Genomic DNA, 21659 nt, shown 5'->3' on the forward strand with positions numbered 1-21659 from the left:
GAAGTGAAATTCAACCGCAAATTTGGAAAAATATTGATGTTTCCGGTTCCGTTGTAACTTATCTGAGAGAAATAACACGTATATAATAACTGGTCAGATTGGAGAAGTAAGTTGACGGTTATGTGCCCTTGATTTATCAAAAAGAAAATGCAATATTTCATGTTTATGGTGGCATATTTCTGCATGCGATAACCAGATAAGTTTCGCGAAAATGTATCGAGTTTTCAAGAAAAACATAAAAAAATCGCGAAAACATATAAGCTTTCCGCGAAAACATAAAAGTTTTTCTCGAAAGGAACTGCAAATATTAAGTGGATAAATTTGTGTTAGTGCCCACTTCTGCATAAGAAACCCAGATAGGTTTCGCAAAAATGGACCAAATTTTCATAAAAAACGGTACAGTTTTCGTAAAACATTTTATTTTCACGAAAACTTTACCGTTTTTCATGAAAGTTTAGTCCATTTTCGCGAAACTTATCTGGTTTCCCTATGCAGTAGTGGGCACTAACGCAATCTTTTTCCATTTAATATTTGCAGTTCTTTTCGTGAAAAGCTTTTATGTTTTCGCGAAAAAAAATCTGTTTTTCGTGAAATCTCGATACATTTACGCGAAACTTATCTGGTTATCGTATGCAGAAATATGCCACCATACATGTTTATACTTGAACACACCATTTCTGGACCAATCGTTACCCTATTTATATGTTCTCTATAACTTAATGTCGAGTCAGAGTACTGACGATCGATGTCGTATAATGAACTGCTATGTTATGTGCCCTTTATTTAGTAATAATTTCAAAGTAACTTATATGCAGTGCAACTCGTGAATTAACCAAACTGGCTACTTGGGTTCATATGTGAAAGCGTCTTACCACGGTTGGGTTTTTGTGAACTTGACCTTCGATTCAGAGCAATGGTACTCAGATGAGCAATGTGGGGCCAGCTAGAGACTTTATTAGTTCACCTGGGCCCGTATTCATAAAGCTCTAAGGAGAAAACTTAGGAATCCTCAACTTTGTAAAATTTCCTAAACAGCCTAGCACAAAAGAAATGTGTAAACTTTATAAAATTTATTGATTATCTTCATTACTATGCCAGACTCTATGTGACAATATTGTTAGACATTCCTAGTATCTCGACGATTGTCCACAAAATGCTTAGGAACATTTCCTTTAGTTATTCTTTTAGGGAAAATTTTCCCTTAGAAGCTTTATGAATACCAGCCCTGATCTTTGTTCTGGTCGTGCTATTAGTATATCTGGATGGTCAGGCGTCCGTCATCCATCGTCCATAATCCCTACGTCCTGCATCGTAATTTAAAATTTCACTAAAACATCTCTTCCTCTGAAACTACCTGTCAGAATTACACCAAACTTGATCAGAAGGATCATTGCGTAGACCTCTATCAATATTGTGCGTACGGTTCACTATTGACTATGCAATATCTCTTGACAGGTCATAATTCTTTTGAAATCACACTGAACAAAATAATATTTTTACGTTTTTGTTTTTGACAAATAACATAAAACATGTGGTACACATGACATATCGAAATTATTTTTAATAAGATGATACAAACAACAGTTGAAACAAATAAAATATATAATAACATGACTCACAAATACACCACACAGGTATGATCAATAATTTAGAGAAATCATACACTGGTTGTTCATGTCACAATACAGGTAACATTTGGATACAAACGCTTGAATTATCAATTTTTGCCGGAGGTGTCCCTCTTCCTTCCTTTATTTTTTCGCTTCGTACATTCACCTTTTCTCTTCATTTATGTGTATAATGTTTATGTGTATACGTTTATCATACACACATACAAGCATTCACTGCTATGGGCTAATGGCCTGAAGCGGCTGCGTTCTGTGAAAATTATCCTACTGATATTCTTAACATTATCATCTTTTAAGACTTTTTAAAACTTTTTTATAATCTCAGGGAAATATCAAAATCTTGTAACCATCTTTAAAAGTAATAGAAGATTCATTCTCAACTGATGACAGAAATTCACATTTCCAACTCACTTAAAAGACAATGTTTGAAAAATATTTTCTTTGAAAGCACGTGCAAAGGAATGAAAATTACTATATTCCAAACAACCGTTTCATAATATATTACTGCATGACGCAACAAATATCGTTTAGAATTTCGTAGCTCTTCACTGTTATTGATTTATGCTTTGTCTATTGCCAACTCAGCGAAACTACCAATTTGATAAAAATCATATTTTCGTATTTCCGCGTCCTGATGTATATTCTTGAATGATAAAGCTACTATATTGTTATTTAATTCGAATGTCTCCTAGTATGTATATGTATAAACTAACAACGTGTCAGTTGAATGGCGTATACGTTGCATCATCTAAAGTGAGTCCAAACAATGTGAACTTTTTTTTCATGGGTTCCGTCTGTTTGCAACTGCAAACTTCTCTTTCACCTCCTCATAATGGACGAAGAGGTCGGCGTCACAGTTGTTCAGGATGCCTTTGAGAGTAAGAAGACCCATCACATCAATGTTCGCGTCAAGTTGGTACTCAGTTTCGTAGTTCTTCATTGGGAATATGCAATTTCTAGGCAAGCCAAGAACTTTAGATACCTGCAAAAAACGACAAGGCGATCAGTAACACCAATGGATGCTCCCCGAAATTACTGTAACATAAGGACTTTTCAGTCACAGAGGTTGTGTTAAGAAAAAATGTGGTCAAGTGTTCTGGTTCTTTAACACTGCACTCCCTCTCACTGATCTCTATGAACATGTAAAGTATCAAGCCAACACCTTACATAGATTTCAAAAAACGGGAATAATAAAACAATGGGGCCTTCTGGAGTTATGGTTCCTTTTCAATGCTCTCCCTCTCACTGACATCTACCCAACATGTTAAGTATCAAGTCATTACCTTAACATATGAGCTATGCCATAGGCAAGGTTTTAAAAACAAGGAGGGGCTAATTCAAAAAGTGTACATTTAGAATTATCGTTCCTTGTCACTACACACTACACTTTTCAATAAGCTCTGTTATTGTATAAAGTTACATCTTGTTACCTTCAATATTTTTTGAGTTATGCTTGAACAAAAAAATGTCACAGACGGCCAGACGGACGGAAGGACAAGGTGGCAACTATATACCCCCACCCCCATTTCGGGGAGCATAATAAATTAAAATACACAAAACATGTACTCATATCTTATTTCCAATAGGAAACAAAGTTAACCACATTTTAGAGAAATTATGATGTTGAATAATCAAGCGATATCCTATGAGTTTATTTAAACCTGTCATAGAAGATACCTTCAAAAACAGACACTTATATAGTTGATTTCAGCATTATTAAATACAATGACGTCAGACCAGAAAGAAATGCCAATTTACATGTTATACCCTACCTTAAAGCATACTTTGAGGAACTTGGTACCCAACGAAAAATATACTAGACTATTTCAATCTCGCATTTCTCATTTAAAGTATGCTACCCGGCATATTAGCCAGCCACGTGCCTTAAACAGCTTGTAAGCCAAGTTTATTTTTTGTTCAGCAGCCACCCGTCCTAAGCAGCCATATTGTGTCACTCGCTTTGGTGACTGCTTAATACAGGTTTGACTGTATCTGTTAATTGAACTTGAAGATACTATCAAAATATCGCGAAGCGGGCGTTAGAAGTGTCATTAAGTATATTTATTGATAAACCATAAACTGAAGTGAATTTTATAACTTACATTTGCGACGCATTTTTCAACTTTCGGGCTATAAAAGGCATTTGCAATATTATTCTTTGTCGTCTCGCATATACTGTCAATCTTGGTCAAGATCACAACCTGAGGAATTTCTGAAAAAAATATGTCGGAAATGATTAAATTAAGGTACCAGTAGACCGGTAATAAATATCAGGAAATTACGTCATATCCGGACGATATTTTGGCATTCTCCAGTTTGCCCGGAAAGCCATACGCGCGTTGAGCTACATTTTCGTCCGTAGAATCCCGAATTAGCTCACGTGTATAGCCGATATAGAACGGAAATTGCCGAGTATCATTACGATCTATTACGAACATAAAAACAATGTACTGCTGTACGAGGAATCAAAAGTTTTGTTAGTTATAATTTGATTCTGAATCAGTTAGGTAAAATAGCTATTGTGCATCTACTAAAATGCTTGTTCCACTGAGTACATATAGAAATAAGTTCTGATTATATATTAGTTCCTTCTATTTACCTAAGCCATTCATGACAGTCTGCATCTCCTTTATATTACCGGTTACTTCTGGACTCAGGTCTTGCATGGCATCAACGATTGTTGCATCTTGCACCAGAGCCACGCAGTGAATCTTCTCGTCAAGGGCTGGATACTTGTTAAACCCCGGCATGTCAGCCGACAGGTTTCCACTTGGATCAAACTGAAATTTGATAAATAATCTTGCAGTTCCGTACATACGCGCCTATAGACAAAAAGAAACGGTTGTCGTAATCCTTATGAAATCGAAACGATTTAAGAAGCCATAAGTTTTGAACTTTGATTCTTCGTCGGCTGAAATGATACTCAATCTCTGGTTATGTTGGCTAAATTTAACAATGGTAACATAGAAAGCTGGAAGGTCGCCCTTTAAACTGGCTCTATACTTGTGTCGGCGTGACGTTACAGCACCCAACCCAAAACAATCAACTTTCGAAAACATTAAATATACTTACAGGAAACTTGTCCGCAATATTTCCTTCAAGAATGTAGCGCATATTTTCTTTCGTCATAAGATGGTCTTGCTCAAGACCCCGGATGTCACACACGCGAAATTTCAGCGGCATTGGTGGTTTCCTACTTGTTGACATGATAGGATATCTAGTAAACTGCAACCAGAGCAAAAACAATCATGATACTTTAATGAACAAGGCAAATTGTCCCGCCTCTTACTTTTCATTGCTAAGTCTGAAACCCGATATCTGGATAAAACATAGTGTTACCTCCCCTTAAGTCGCCCAACCCATTTGCTTTTGCGTTGTTGTACTTGCATGTTTACAAAAGCAATAAAAATGGCTAAATCAAGTCGCGAGTAACAAGACTATATACTGGCCATGTTTTCTAGGAAATATTCAACAAAATATCGGGCTAAAAATATTTTCGAAACACAAATATTATCCATTTTCATCTGTATAGGAGCACAAAAAGAGTACCAGGGAGACACCAGATCGGGTGTTGAAGCATTCCAAAAAAATATAAATACCTTAGTTGTAAGACTGTGTTCTGCTGAACCACTTCTTGCTACGTTGAAAATCTTTCCCCGGAATATAGAATTGAATGTGTTGAAAACGCTAGATTTTCCGGCCCCTACGCCACCAAGTAGCAGGATATTGACCTTAGGGAATTGTACCTCATCTGTTAACAAATCTCCTAGAGGCTCATACTTTTCAACTTCCTCTTTTAACTCGGCCAATGTCTGAAATATAAGAAAGGACATCTTACATATAATAGGCACTTATAAATGTTGGCTCACTTTATATAAACTTACAGCCAAAGTGTACAAGTTCTACTAAACCCGAGAGTTTAAGGTAATTCTTCGACATGCATCCATTCCTGTTATAAACAATGTGATTCTGATTCAGCTGATTATTCAATATCAACTGATATTGAATCCTTTTACACTTACCTCAAAGATGTTATTCCAGTTGACAGTTTTCCTCCAAGGGGTTTCATATAGTGTGTCCATGTCCTTAAGACTCCTTCCGCCTTTAAAATATCAAAATATCGAACAATTAGCGATCAGTCATACGTATAAAAACTAATAATATAATCATTAATACATACTTTTTATTTCAAATCGGTACATAAGCCGGGGTAATTACAGCGTCAGTACATAGCACTTATTTCTTTTACACTTCAGAACAGCTTATGATATCTCGTTATATCTTGTATACGGTATACACCAAGGTTTCACGTATTTATACCAGTTACTTCGCCGGGTATGCAAGGAATCCTAACCCTAACCCTATGTTTATATATATTCACATACATATGAATAGTTAGCCTGCGTTAAAAGGAAACTTACTAAATAGAACAATTCGTGTTAAATAAATAATATACCGGTCACGTTATAACTTATCAAATAGTTGGAATATCTAATAATTAAGATTTGTTAGTGATTATTAAAAAAAATAGTCATCAGTAACGATATATAAAGCTAGGCTAGGTCATTGGTCTGAAAAATGACATAAAATTCATATACGTGACATACGCATTTGCAATATACTTTCGTTTTAAAATCGACTCTACAATATAATCAGAACTGTCACCACTTAATCTGTTCCTGCATAGTAAAACAAATAAGGAAATTTTTTCAAAGACTACATAACACTACATACCTGTTACTAAAAATTAGTCACACAATATTTTAACCTCAATTATGTCTACTTTCTTTTTCAAATTTGGTTTTCCCAAAATTATAAATACACTCTGTTAAAAGTTCATTTTTTTTGTGGTTTTCCATTAAGATAACCGATACATTAAAAACGAACCGAAGCGCCGAAAGGATACATTTTTCAATATCTATTAATTTTCTCCGTTTATAAATAAAAAAAATGGTATGTATAAATATGTCATGTCTGACCATGATTCAAAACAATAATGATAATAACAAAATTAATAATAATGATTATAATAGCAATAACATTGCTGATAATAAAAGTAATGATGATGATGATATTAACAACGACAAAAGCAACAACAATTTTTGAGCCGCGCCATGAGAAAACCAACATGGTGACTTTGCGACCAGCATGGATCCAGACCAGCCTGCGCATCCGCGCAGTCTGATCAGGATCCATGCTTCAAAGCCTATTGTAATTATAGAAACCGCTAGCGAACAGCATGGATCCTGACCAGACTGCGCGGATGCGCAGGCTGGTCTGGATCCATGATGGTTGCAAAGCCACTATGTTGGTTTTCTCATGGCACGGCTCATTTAATAATAATAATAATAATAATAATAAATTGTTGCTTACTCATTTTTTAATAAATAAACATATAATGTCTTTTCTTTAACTATAACAATAAAGATAAATAAAATGCTTCAAGTACACAAAAGCAAAAACAAAGTTGTAACTTGTAAATGTACATTAACCATACAAAATGTACATTTACCATTCACAGTGTATTACCTGTTGCAAAGGTTAAAGGAGATACAGGAGTAACGACTGGTGCGGATGGCTTGACACTTGTCTGAGCCGGAACTGTTGTTGCTGGGGGGTTCGCGCTTTGTGTCACGACAGTCGTGGGTATTGCGGGTGTGCCACTTGGTTGTGATGAAACCGTCGTAACCGCTACAGTATTTACAATAGGTTGTGTTGAAACTGTAGGTGATGATGAGGTTGGCACACCTGGTTGTGTTGAAGCAGCTTTAGATCGTGTAGGTGTAACAATTGGTTGTGTTGAAACTGCAGTAGCTACCGCGGTATTAACAACTGGCTGTGTTGCGGCTGCTGTTGACGGTGAAGCCTGCACATTTGGTTGTGTTGAAGCAACAGACGGAGTTGCTGGTGTGACAGTTGTTTGTGCTGAGACAGATGTTTGTGCTGTGTTTGTGGTGTATAAATACTTTTTTTAATTTCAACATTGTTTTCAAGTGAATAAATGATTGACATGAAACGATATTTATTTGTTTCCAAAGGCTGTTATGAATCAGTGTTAAACGAAAAGTTGGAGACTTTATACAGTTCAATACGATAATCATGTATGCCGAAAATTAATTGTTTTCTTCCCCGTCTCACAACATTCTATCTTCGACAAAAAAACATTTGGCTACCGAAAATGACAGACTGATGCATGTTTAGTTACAGATAAGATTTTGCTTAATCAATCCTTACCGATTCATTTAACTTGATAAATCAAAATGAAAAGTACACATTAGCTTAAATCTGTTTACAGAAGATAAAAAAGTAGTTAAACTACCTTTAATTATACATGTGAAAAGTAATAATTCTATCATCATACCTGCTGAAGCCATTCTGTGACCAAAGATTCAACAAATCTGTAAGAATCACTATTCTATAACACGCTATGGTTTTCCAGTTTTATTAAACCTACAAACCGAAAGTAGAAAAAGCATTCAAGTGTTTTATGATCAGTGTCTTGGGAATGCCCTGTAAAACGAAAGAAATGTTATAATTTATTAACCGTGACGACAGATTCAGAATTCTAATTAATTTCATTGTTTTGTCTTAAAACGCTATATGAAGCTTTAAGTTATGAAGGTATTTTTCTATGTTACCTTAGGTGTGACAATGACTCCTGTTATAACATATAGCTAGGCTATAGAAGCTGAATTACATTTTTTTTTAATTTGTTTGATTTGCTTTATATTTGACTCTTTAGAAATTGGAATAAATTTCGATTAAAAGAATTATACTGACGTTCGTATGATACAAAACTTTTTTGAAAATTTATGATACTCTGAATCTACTTTCGATTTACTTAAGGACGACACAAGAAAAATCCGGCCTAAATTACTTCCTCATTGAGAAAACGAAAGTAGAATTTTAAAACGAAATCGAATGTACAGCTGTGTAAAGACTCGAAATGGAAAGTTCAGGTACGATATTTATATTATTTTTTCTGAATAAAATTCTGACAGGTTCGTTAAAATGCATATTTAACTTGAAATATAAGAAACTGTATTTTAGTGGTGGATAATATCCATACTGGGAGGGGTGTCTTTCTGTAAAAGTGATTTATTAACAGTTAAGAGAAATTAACAGCCTGAAGTCATACATTAAAATATCTATTTCAATATCTCATATATTTCCGGTTGTATTTACTATGTGTTACGGAATCGCAGAATGGAGTGACTTTAAATGAAGGGTGCCAACACGAGACAGCGTCAATGATGGCAGAAATAAGCTGTCATACTTATCCGCTTACTATACCCGCTGTATTTTCGCTGATATTTTTGAGCTTGCAAAGAAATACTTTTGGACATTGCAGCTTCAACAACTACCGGTAGTGACGCTTTGTATGATACACCCTGGAGGGATAAATCAGTCAAATGGTATCCAAGGAAACCAAACGTGAGTTTTTACATATATCTATTCTACACAAGCAAGTTTACGTGAATCACGTGCAAGTGATCCGTTCGTGACAACTATTTGTCATTTGTCGCATTTACAACATTGTTTTATTTTGCATTTTATACGAAAAAAAGTTAGTAAACGCTTCGTACAAACGTTTTCCTCTCGCTAACAAACTAGTTCATTCAATTCAAGCGTAAATTTACTTACATATTAAAGTTTGTGTATGCATATTGGATCCCTCTCTATGGAAATGAGAAAACAGATCCCTCTCTGTCCGCACACAGGACCATCTCTGTGGTAAACAATGAACTCCAACGTCGCCGCTTTGTCAGAGAGCTGCAGAAAATTAAAATTTTCGTCCCGTCTTGTTTTTTCCGAAGCTCGCGGACAAAGCGGCGATGTTGTGGAGTACATTGTTTACCACATAGAAGGTCTATACGCGAACAGAGAGAGATCATTTTCTCATTTACTATAGAGAGGGATCCATTATGCATAAACACTGTGTATTTTGTGTATATTAAAATTCGCTATTTGTTTTCCATTTAGGTCCACTTCAACCCGAATGAAGATTTTATCACAAATTTTGAGCAGATTATTAAATTGTTATTTGGAAAAAGGGAAGGCAAAGCTATTGGACTATTTGTGGCGGGACTTTTATTGTCTTCATTTGGACTGTCCCGTCTTGGCAGTCTTCTTGAAATAATTGGTTTTCTGTCGCTATTCAGGTAATGAATCCAATAATGAAATTTATTTATTATGAAACATCTGTTGTACATTTTTTGTGAGGATATCAAGTTTACATATATCTTATTTGACTATGGTACAATAAGGGGAAAGTGCGTGCTTTTGATGAACCATTTCAGGTCAACAATTTGTTGGTCTGTAACACTGTGCGTGAACACGTTAATCTATTTCAATATTGAATACACCATTCAAAGAGAAAACTATTGGAAGGTTACCTTTGGATGCAAGACCACCAGACAATGTGTGACTTACATTATTAATTAGCTGGCTTGTGTTTAAACCAATTTCGATTACCTGTCTCATCACACTCAAACATGAAAGCCCAACCTGGCTTATAGAAACACTTCTTGGATTAATTTTAATTATTAATTTAAACGAATCTGTGCACAAGAATGCTACCTTTGGATATTATTACTTTGCTATTACAATCATGTTTATAATGATATTGTATGTGTAAATCGGTTGAAAGTATTGTAGTTGCTTCTGAAGTTACCATGAGTACTTTATTCTCTTTAGAGGAGCGACCATATTGCGTCTTTTGAAGAGAGTCCGGGCTTTGCAACCTGTGTTTGACTCACCGATACTGAAACAGGTAATGGCATTGCATAGCATTTAATAACCACTGACTATTTAAGAATACAAATAATTTGTATGATTTGTATTCTCAATATATCACCTTCTCAAAATAGAGTTATTATTACCATTATAATTGTTATAATATTTCACTCTGGAAACGTAGGAACTGAAGCTGTTATAATATATTATTTGACACAGCACAATATTTAATTGAGCCACACCATGAGAAAACCAACATAGTGCGTTTGCGAACGGTTTCTCTAATTTCAGCGGGCTTTAAAAGCGAACAGCATAGATCTGGATTCTCAATCCATGCTGGTTGCAAACGCACTATTCGGGGTCTTGCGTTCGTTCTTCGGGCGGGCCGCATGTTCTCCGTGACGATTTGATAAAGACATTGTGTCTGAAATCATTCGTCGTCTACCTATGATTCATGTGGTGAAGTTTTCAGTTACTTGCGGAGAACAGGTTTGTACTGGTACAGGAACTGCCTGCCATTACATAACTGAAATACTGTTGAAAAACGGCGTTAAACCCAAAACAAAACAAAACAAAAACAAACAAAAACAATAATGTTTATCTTTTTCAACTTTCAGCTCATCCAGAATATTGGAGAGGAAAAGGTGAAGTAACCCCCTTCAACACAAACTTAATAACTATACTTTTCGGTGTAACCAGATAACTTTGTATTGATATGTTGATTCATTAAATAAAATTTAGTAGAGTCCTACTGTAAATGACAAGTTTGTTAAAATCCTAAATACCAAGACTGGTAGAGTTTGAATATATTAGCTTGGTTGATAATATCATCTTGTGAATGCATTTTAGTTTATCTTATTTTCTTTATGAATAGACTTATTTGGAGAATTTGTATTTCACTATTGTTATGATTATTTGTATTCTTTATAAAATAGACGAGAGATTCGCTCAAGCTGGAGATTGAGAATTATGAACCTCTACAAGATCTGCTTAATGGTGAGGTACACTTTCCTCGTGCAAATGTACTACTGATGGGTCCGATTGGCGTAGGAAAGTCGAGCTTTTTTAACACAATAAATTCCATCTTCCGGGGTAAAATATTCAATATTGCACGAAGTGGAAGCTCGGAGCACAGTCTGACTACCAAGGTAAGACTCTGCAGACTAATAGGTGCATTTTATATACTAAGTATTGCCTGATAAATAGCATTTAGTAATGTATGTGTATTGCTTTAATACAATTAATGATAAGTAACGGTTAGTGTCATCAATAAATAATGTTAATTGACTCCTTATATAAATTGCTGGTCAACAGTGTGTGCTATTATATCTGAGGCCGGTCTCTGGCGCTAAGTACAATAAATCAAAATGATGTTTCTGGTGTCATATAAAAAACAGTTATTGAAAGACTTGCAGGTCAGTAGTCAAAATTGTCAGCGCTTGGTTCTTCAGATGTCAGATAAGATCTGTGACTGTTGACCAGCAAGTCATTAAATAATTGCATACTATAAGCAATCGTTGAATAAAATATTCGTTTCATAGAGTTTGTGATTTCGGAACATGGCTAATCATACTGTATCTTATCGAGCATACAATGTCACTTGTTTTAATAATGTCAGGTATAATTTTCTAGTTCCGGCGCTATCCGGTCATTTCTAGCAGCAGCAATAAGGAGATGGGATTCTGTTTGTGTGATGCAATGGGGCTTGAACCAAATCATCTCATGGTGAAAGAAAATATGAAGTACTTACTGGAGGGCCACATACAGGATAAGTTTCTGGTAATATTTCATAGGAATACGATATTTTGAATCATGCATACAATAAAATCCAGCTTGCCGTCGGACTGAAACCTCGTTAAGGGTCTGTCATAACTCTATCAAGTTATCAACTGTAATCTATATCATAAATATGTTTACTTCTTTATGATGGCATGCACATGTATGGGAAAAGTGAAAAATGCTGAAAATTGATGGTAGGTTTACTTAGAGATTCACAGGTTTCTACACTTCATTAATTTAAATTTCATCCGTGTTTATATCATAGCAAATGAATTCAAATCTATTATGAAAATCTATAATACACTCATTTGAATTACCCCCTAAGCTGCCGCATGTCAACGTACCGAACTAAAAGAATAAGAACGGTTTAAGCCCCGACTGCTTTGTTGACCAATTGACTATCATAATTGTTTCACGCTCTTGTTAATACGAGACCGCAGTATAACTCGAACATTTTCAGTTGGATCCTAGTGGTTCTGTTTCTCCGGATATACCTGGATTCAAGAAAAGACCATTATTAGAAGACCAGATACACTGTGTCGCCATAGTGTTAGACGCTAGCACAGTAGATGCTGCAGACGCAATTAAAGATACGATACAGAACATTAAAGAGATGCAGACTGTGATGAATAGTATGGGTAAGCATCAAACAAAACTGTTATCGAGTGTGATACTTTAGAAAATACATCTAGAAGAAACCGGAGTCATTGCCTACTCTAATTTTCTAATGGCGGACTTTTAGTTAGGAATATATGAAATGCATTAGAAACACCAACTTAATCAGTCCATGAAAAGAATAAAAAGACATGTAAATAAGAATGTGTCATGCCAGTTGCATTTGAAAGGATGTTAATGTTTTATTAAACCTACAAATGGCCGAGTCACCAGAAGATATCACTTTTATAATTTTGAATCCAAAAAGATGCAGCTGAATTAATTGTTATGTTCTAAATACAGAGGTTTCTCATATATTCGATAAGGTTATACAGCAGTAATTCAATAAAACATGTGTTTCTATGGTGCTGTTGAAAATGTCCCTAATTTTTTCTATTTTTAGCGCAACTGCGCGTAAAACGGGGACAAAACGGATATTATTTCACTCGTGGAACGTATTTTACATAGAATTACACTCTTTAAATGCATGTTTTCGCATGTTTTCGAATTCCATACTTGGAAACGAAAATAGGGTGTTTGTTCTGCGATCCACTTTCTGAAATGCGGCAATATGAGGACCCTTGAGTTTAGTTTACTTACGTATCACTGCTTTCTATTCAACACCCACTTTTAGTTTCCTCGAAAGCAAATGTATGCATTTTTCGTGGAAAATAGGTTTACTACGTCGTGAAAGTCTAGAAAATGTATCAAAATTGATCTGAAGTAGCTGAATTTTATATGAAACAAACATCAATATCTTTTATTAGTATATAGACATAAAGCAGTTTAATAAATTATCCTTACAGATGTTCCCCAGGTGGTCATATTGACTTGTATTGACAAGGTGTGTAAACAAACAAAAATTGATGCATCAAATGCTTTGAAGAGCAAGCTGATAGACAGAACTGTTGGAAAGGTGAGCATAAATGAGCCGCACCATGAGAAAACCAACATAATGCATTTGCGACAGGTATGGATCCAGACCAGCCTGCGTATCCGCCCAATCTGGTCAGGATCCATGCTGTTCGATTTCAAACCTTACTGCAGTTACAGCAACCGCAGGCTGTTATGGAGCCATGCTGGTCGCAAATGCATTATGTTGGATCCTCATGGTGCGGCTTAAATTGATTGAATATATGAATCACGGAGGCTGCAAACCGTCTTTAAATGTTAATACAATATTCATCGAAGAAGTCTATTTTCTAAATAACTATTGGAGTATATTTTGTTAATTTAATGAATCTGTAGGTGAGTTACTTTTTCGTTTGCTTTACTTTTATCTGTTTTGCTCTTCTCTCTGCGAGCATAATTAGAAATATGTTAATGTGTTTTCAAATTGTAGAACTTATAAAAACAATATCTAGTTTTGTCAAGGAATAAAAAAAAATCTGACAAGGCCGTAGTTTAGGGGTATTATTCGTCACTTCTGTGACGGTTCTAGTGTTAGGGCTTATTTAGAAGAAGGTGCTGCGTTTAACTCTTATTGAATCCTTGTATTTGATTCTCCACAGGTTTTCCTGTAGAAAAAAATTTGACTCGTATTTAATCAAATATACAAGTAGACTGTCAAAATTGGATGAAATTTCTTTCAGGTTTCGGAGATGTTAGGCTTGCCACAGCACAATATATTCCCAGTGAAAAATTACGAGAAAGAGTGTGAACTAGATCCCAATATAGACATTCTGACTCTGCTTGCGTTAAAAGGTATCTTGAATAACGCTGATGCCTTTCTTTTCATGCATCGAAATGAAATAGTGCAGGATTATTCATCGTAGTCATAGCAATAGGTCACCAAAATAAAGAGTTTACAGATGAAGCACAGCTGCGGAATATCGAAAAAATGTCTTAATATTTTAGATTTTACGGATAATTTAGAAACGAATCGTTTTAAATTGTTCGAAATAAAACAGTGCATTGCCATCTACTGTGTTTATCATTATAACTGGATTCATACTTTAAACGCATATGGAATTCAATTGCGACATTTTGAACATAACGTCCTAAAATATGGAAATTACGTATTTGGTGGAGGATTCTTATTTAAGACATTTTGATTGTCCAAAAACATGTGACTTATATATCCTTGGTGAAGGATTTCTTATTTAAAACATTTTGATATCAGTCACAGAATCGGTTATATGTCTATATATGCGTAGTGACAGAGAGTTATTCCCCTTTAACCGTTACCCTTACGTTTATTAGTTGCATCATTTTGAAAATAGATGTATAGACAAATTTACTTGCGTTTGTATATGATAACTAGTTAGTCATGATTTTACCATTTTATGCGCATATTTATTCTCCCTTAAAGGTGAGCATATATTTGCCGCTTTGCTTTAAAACTTGCAACACTTGTTCACCATCTGCAAGAATTATGGCCCCTTTTGAACTTAAAAACTATCAGATTTCTTGGTTAAGTTTTGCGTTTACTCATAACATCGTAGTTGGTGGTCGGCAGAGGAAGTAGGCCACAGCTAACTAAGGCGAGGATGGTGTAGGTTAACAGAAACATACCCGAACCGATGTGGAGTGTTGGGGTAATCTTAAAAGAACGTCGAAAGTGCGGTATCCGAAACCCTAAAATTGTTACATGTTTTCTGCCGGAAGTGCGTTAACCTTAAACATTCGAAAAGGCGATCATTAGAAAGTTTATAAAATACAGGTGAGATAGAATCAACGGGGGGATTTCTGCTCTAGAGATGATAGAAAGTTGATGGGAATGACAATCCTGCCAAAGATCTAGTTGGGAAACCAAGTAGAACACGAGAAAACATTTTTTTCGTATCTGGTCCAAAGATAGATGCGCGCCGCACACGACCTTGACCTTTCCTTCCTTATCAAGGTACAGGGATAAATTACTGGTTGAATCCTCGATGTGTCTTCTTCGATCGTTGGATACAGAATGATCTCCCTGGCATCCATCTATCCGTTTATACCTAAGCAGAAGTGAGCTTTGATTGGTGCTATTTATAGAACTTGTTTCTGATTGGTCCAAATTAGTACATAGTATTTTTCAACGGGTACTTGCTTTAACAAATAGTTGGTTCCCTTTAACTACTGTATATAACATAATGTGTGATGATGGGATCCAGCTAATATCATTTTACAGCAATTCAACAATATTATAGTAATGATAGCATGAAAAGGGAGTCAAGCACTATCTGTGCTTATATGTTACGTTTTCAATATACAAATTATTCTGACAGAGATGAGCGACTTTCAAAGAAATGTTTTGAAGGAAAGTTCTTTATGAACACTAAAAACACTTAAAATCTATTGTTTGATAGGTAATATATCGTATCAACAAAATTTAAGTACAGCGGACACGCCTTGTCAGTGATTATTAAATTTTCTTACCAAATCTAGGTGTATGGTCTTAAAAATGAAAACATTTTTAAAATTCGCGGCAAACGCATTTGCAACATACTTTCTTTTAAAAATCGACTCAACAATATAATAAGTACTTTCACTAGTTAATATGTATGTACATAGTAAAACAAATAAGGATTACTTTACAATTTTTAATTGAAAAGACGAATTGCACGATATTTAGACTGGTCACAGTCCTTAACATTAGCCAGTCATAGTCTCTTCTCATATATATACATATATTTTAGATTATTTCCCTTCATAGTTATAACATGATTACCTTTTCTGCTGCCGAATAATACAGCAAGATATTCACCAGGGAGCATATCTCTAACTAGGATATACGAGTATATCATAAATTATTATCAGACTAGTAGCCAGTCTACACAATATTTAAAGTTCAATGATTTAGAATTGATGTTTTTGTTTTGGTTTTTGTTTTAAGTAGTTACATGTATTAAAAAACGAACGAATCCCAGACTCCCACCCCTCCCCTATCAGCAACCAAATAGTAGTTCAACAGAGATACTAGATACAATTATTGTTCTTAGCACATGATTCTAAAGTGCTTGCAATTGAACATCAGTCTGTCAGTTTACAAGTTTGTAGATAGTATACAGTGAAGCTTCCATTGGCGTTGATACCGGAAGTACCTATTGTAGAGATGCCAACTATGCCTGTCAGGAATAAAAATGCGCTACATACAGATTTACCGTAGTTGATTATACTACATGATTTCCAGTACTATTTTCTTTTCCAAGAATGAGATAAAATGTCGCGGAATGATTGTTGGACATATTCTCGAGAGAGTAGTTATTCCTTCTAAATCGCAATTTATGGCGGAAGTGAGCACATTTTTATCCTAAAAACCGTTGGTTACGACACCTGACAACCAAAAATGTAACGGCCTTTGTTGGTGTATAAAGTAAGATGAACAAAACGTAATCACATAGATATACATCAACTGTATTTTTCGCATACAGAGCAGACCCATAAGCAAATACAGGATTTCGGATTATAATATTGTAGAATTATAGAAGGTCCAATGCAGGCATACAATAACCACAGGAACATATTTAAAAACACAAATAAAAAAGTGAAACGAAACAGGACAAGGGATAGATACCAAAATTTCAAACAAGCGTAAAATTCCCCATTGGAGGAACATCCAGTTGGCTCTCGGAAAGTCGGTAATTCTACCTAGGTACCCGCCCTTGATGACATAATGCCCGATTTTCTCCTCCCTGAAAAGCTGGAAAGTCCTCCTATGACCTATAATTGTGTCGGCGTGAAGTTAAACCACACAAAAATAAAAGATATCAAACCAGCTCGTCAAAAGAAGAGAAAACCTAAGAAACCACCTAAAGTACCAGGAGAGAGAAGATTAGGTATGCGCAAGAGTAGCAGTTATAAAACCAGAAAATGATAGTAAATACCATTGGTACAGAGACATGTGAAGATCTTTGTGTAAATAAGCAGTTGTCGATAGAGATATGTGTATATCGTGCTTAAAAATAAATTCACTGATGAACCAGGTCCGTTGACTTAAAAAAACATAAGAATGAATTGACTGATATACTTATAAGACAGTATACTATATCTTGTGCGAGGAGACGTCAAAGATGTTCGATATAGAGCTTTTGGACAACATAGTCTCCTTGGCCGAATTGTTAACACTTGTTCTTCACTGATGTGGTATTGGGCCTCACTTGGGATGTAGAATTCTTCTGTTGAGGAAGCCATCCAGCTGGCACACAGAAGGTCTGTGGATCTACCCAGGTATCCACCCGTGATAAAATGATGTTGACACAATGTATAACAACAAAAAAGTGGTAATTAAATTTAGCCAATATGTACGGCCATTTTCTTTAAAATATCTGGTTAAATAAAACATATATAAAACAATAAAACATTGAAATATTTCAAATACGGCATGAAAATAAAATAAAAATAATAAATAAAACGCTTAGAATGTATTTTATATTATATCATTTAAGATGTTTGACTCGCGTGTGAAACTTAGCGGCCATTTGAAAAATTGGTAGTTGGACAAGGCTTATTCATATGCAATGTATAACTAAGAGTTTAGTTTAAAGTAATGGGATATTTTGAACATAATTGCATATTTCAAACGCATTACCATGCATCTTAGATAACTATCTAAATAATTAAACAAACATCGTTAGGGGATTTCTCATGCAAATAGAAGCCCCCCATATATTCAAGCATTATGCTTTTCCTGGAAAGCTATAAAGCTATAATTTTAAAGGTCAAACAATTTGTATTGTTTATCATGCTAGGTCAGATTTTTGAAATGATTTATTCATCTTCATAATTTTGTTTATAATTGTTTAACACTTTTTGACCTACATTTATTCATTATCATCTCTTTTTACCCGATATTAAAAGCATTAAAGCCGTACAATATAATAATATTTCTAAAACATAAACTGTCAAAGACATTTTTATATTTTTTATATGTAAATCATCATTGCCATAACATTTATCATTTGCGGTACAAAATTATCATATGTTATAAACAATCAAAACAAAGTACATGTACATCGAATCAACTGACAGAAAGACTGGAACATACAGACGTAACACGTATAAAACGTGCATTATCAGTATGTTACACATGTACACCTTAGTTTACCTTTTAAAGTTAAGGAGGCTCTGGACCCTAGACAAAAATATAAAATATTAATGCACAAACAATAATGAAATTTTACTGAAAAAATATTTTTGCGTTATTCTCATCTTCTTTTGTTACATCATTCATAAAAAAGATTCATTCTGAAAATTGCAACCCAAATAGCAGACAGGCGATGGCCGAACGTATGACAATGTCAAATGCCATTTTGCTAATTTGCGCAACGTTGGCCCAACACTGGCTGATACACTGTTGGCCGAATGCCGAATGAGTGATATGGGGCTTACGATAAAACAGTGGCCTGTAAAGATATATAATTATAGATCACTTGACAGAATATTTTCTTAGTTATAATGGGCTAACGTTGGACCAACGATGTTTTCTCTGTGCTAGTTTTTTTTTTTTTTTTTTTTTTTTTTTTTTTTTTTTTTTTTTTTTTTTTTAGTACTTGTAAAAACATCTAGAAAGAACACTATAACTGAAAAACATCAGTCTTGGGTAAGACAGTAAAATATTTTTGATAAACCATTTTCGTTTGCAAGAAAATGGACAAGGAAAATTGTCAACAATGATATATTTAAAAAAAATCTCTAGAACAAAGAGATATCATTTTTTAAAATCTTCATTAATGTTAAAACATCTATAAAAGAAAAAAGAAAAATAACAGTATGGAACCAGAAAATGCAAGATATTACTTTAAGAGCCTTCATTTATTTCAGCTGATAAAGTACGGAAGTCGGGAGTATTGTGGGTGTGGGCAGGCTAAATGATACAACTTCGCTAAATGATACAACTGACGTTAATGATACAAAACTGACGCTAAATGATACAACCAACGCTGAATGATACAAAATCAAGGCTCGCTAAAAGATACAAAACTAACGCTAAACGATACAACATTTTTAGGAACAGAACAGAACAGAACAGAATTTTATTTAAGACTTGTACATGGTACATCGTCATGCATAATAAACAACATATTTTGATAATACAATGTCACGTTAACATGATCTTTCAAACATATGATAATTATGAATAATATAATAATTAAACAACAAAAAGTAATGTTTAATGACGGAGGATGAACAGTTATAATATAACATTCATAATATATTTATAATAATTCTATCAACAAGTAGGCTTAAATGTGTTGTTAAAGTTGCTAATAGAAGACGCATATGTTAATATTAATTGTTAGCATTCATAATCATATTTCTAGTTTTAACAGATTCTTTAATATACTTTGCAAGATTTAATAGTATACTCTTTTTATTTGTAGTAATAAGTTCAATGAATTTGTACATCGATGGTCTATTATAATAATACTTCTTAATGTATTTTCTTCTAATATCTATATAACATGGGCATATTAAAATGAAATGATATTCATCTTCAATATCTATAGTGTTACAACATAAACAGTATCGTTCATCACGTGGTATTCTATTTTGTCCGTATCGACCAGTTTGAATTCTAAGAGTATGTGCAGATATTCTTATTCTTGTAACAAAAAATCTATAACTTTTAGGTAATAAATCTAAGTAACATCTATATGTGAGAGTTGTTATACAATTTTTATAAAGATCTAACCCGGCACTTTTTTCAACAGATGCAAACCACTCTTGCATGTAATTATCAATAAGTCTTTGTTTAAAAATCTTTGGAAACATTTTACAATCTATCAAACTAGTATTATTGAAATATTCAGAAAAGCCATACATATCTAATACGTTTTTAACATTCGATACCCAGTTCTTTTTACCTATATTACAATCAGACACCTAGTTCATAGACTTTCCTTAATATAATATTATCAGTATTTATTAATTTGCACCAATATTTTATTATTCTCACATATCTATCAATATGTAGAGGGTGCCTACCTAACTCACCATAAACACTTGCATTACAAGTGCTACTTCTAACATTTAAGATTCTTTTACAAAATTTAATATGTACACGCTCAATATCTTTTGACTTATTGTGGCCCCATACTTCAGAACAGTATGACAAAATAGAGCCTACAAAAGAATCAAACAACTGACATAATAACTTTGGTTTAAAATCAAAATCTTTACAGTTATACAATAAAACGTTTAAAGCCTTTAATGCTTTACCAATCAAATGTTCTTGGTTTAACACAAAACTCCCTGTATAGTTAAAAACTGTACCAAGATAATTAAAATAATCTACAACTTCTATCGGTTGGTTATTGTAAAACCATCTTTCTCTAGCGAAAGTAATTCCCCTTTTCCTAAATACAACAATTTTAGTTTTCATAACATAACTTCTAATCCCCATTGTATACAATATGTGTGTAATAAATCAAGACTATTCTGCAGATCTTCCGGAGTTTTACCCATAATTGCCATATCATCGGCAAAAAGTAACAGAATTAATACAATGTCGTCAATCAATAAACCAGAACTAAAATTGCCTTGTAAGTACAATTCAAGGTCTTCTACGAAGAGAGAAAAGAGTATAGGCGAAATTACCTCCCCTTGACGTAAGCCTATTGCATACTGAAAAAAAATCAGAATATAAATTACAGCATCTTACGCATGATTTTACTTTATCATACATATCCTTTATAATGCGCAGAATTTTTCCTTGAATGCCACACTTGTACATTTTCAACCATAGTGAATTTCTACAAATACTATCAAAACAGGATTTTAAATCAATAAATCCTACATATAAGCGTTTGTTATTATTTAGGTAATGTTGTATAACAGAGTGCAGAATAAATACAGCATCAACAGTAGACTTTCCTTTTCTAAAACCGAATTGGCAATCAGAAATTACTGAATAATTGTTACAAAATGTTTCAATTCTATTAT

General features: G+C 34.2%; 3 protein-coding genes across 6 annotated transcripts in view; 2 read left to right on the forward strand and 1 right to left on the reverse strand.

Moving 5' to 3' along the window:
- Positions 1-8299, reverse strand: part of LOC123523917 (interferon-induced protein 44-like) — a 23616-nt gene extending 15317 nt beyond the window's left edge. The window contains exons 1-8 of one of the 2 annotated variants that reach the window (XM_045301670.2): positions 7990-8078; positions 7158-7571; positions 5651-5730; positions 5228-5440; positions 4701-4853; positions 4228-4408; positions 3731-3840; positions 1536-2610 (exon numbers count right to left, since the gene is read on the reverse strand). In XM_045301670.2, coding sequence (XP_045157605.2) covers positions 2410-2610; positions 3731-3840; positions 4228-4408; positions 4701-4853; positions 5228-5440; positions 5651-5730; positions 7158-7571; positions 7990-8002 — 1365 coding nt within the window. In that variant the 5' untranslated portion in view covers positions 8003-8078 and the 3' untranslated portion in view covers positions 1536-2409. Of the gene's footprint in view, positions 1-1535; positions 2611-3730; positions 3841-4227; positions 4409-4700; positions 4854-5227; positions 5441-5650; positions 5731-7157; positions 7572-7989; positions 8079-8266 lie in introns of those variants that run through there. The other variant, XM_045301672.2, reaches the window with a different exon arrangement.
- The window catches only part of LOC123523919 (interferon-induced protein 44-like), a 20450-nt gene extending 5414 nt beyond the window's left edge, over positions 1-15036 (forward strand). The window contains exons 1-11 of one of the 3 annotated variants that reach the window (XM_053539425.1): positions 8096-8249; positions 8475-8587; positions 8980-9062; positions 9612-9790; positions 10326-10401; positions 10982-11008; positions 11300-11512; positions 11997-12143; positions 12604-12781; positions 13604-13713; positions 14390-15036. In XM_053539425.1, coding sequence (XP_053395400.1) covers positions 8575-8587; positions 8980-9062; positions 9612-9790; positions 10326-10401; positions 10982-11008; positions 11300-11512; positions 11997-12143; positions 12604-12781; positions 13604-13713; positions 14390-14572 — 1209 coding nt within the window. In that variant the 5' untranslated portion in view covers positions 8096-8249; positions 8475-8574 and the 3' untranslated portion in view covers positions 14573-15036. Of the gene's footprint in view, positions 1-8095; positions 8250-8278; positions 8588-8979; positions 9063-9611; positions 9791-10325; positions 10402-10981; positions 11009-11299; positions 11513-11996; positions 12144-12603; positions 12782-13603; positions 13714-14389 lie in introns of those variants that run through there. The other 2 variants (XM_053539427.1, XM_053539426.1) reach the window with 2 other exon arrangements.
- The window catches only part of LOC123523913 (uncharacterized), a 356017-nt gene that overhangs the window by 101084 nt on the left and 233274 nt on the right, over positions 1-21659 (forward strand). The window lies entirely within an intron of this gene.

This window comes from Mercenaria mercenaria, chromosome 3 (genome assembly GCF_021730395.1).
Source record: "Mercenaria mercenaria strain notata chromosome 3, MADL_Memer_1, whole genome shotgun sequence".
Taxonomy (NCBI): Eukaryota; Metazoa; Mollusca; class Bivalvia; order Venerida; family Veneridae; genus Mercenaria; species Mercenaria mercenaria.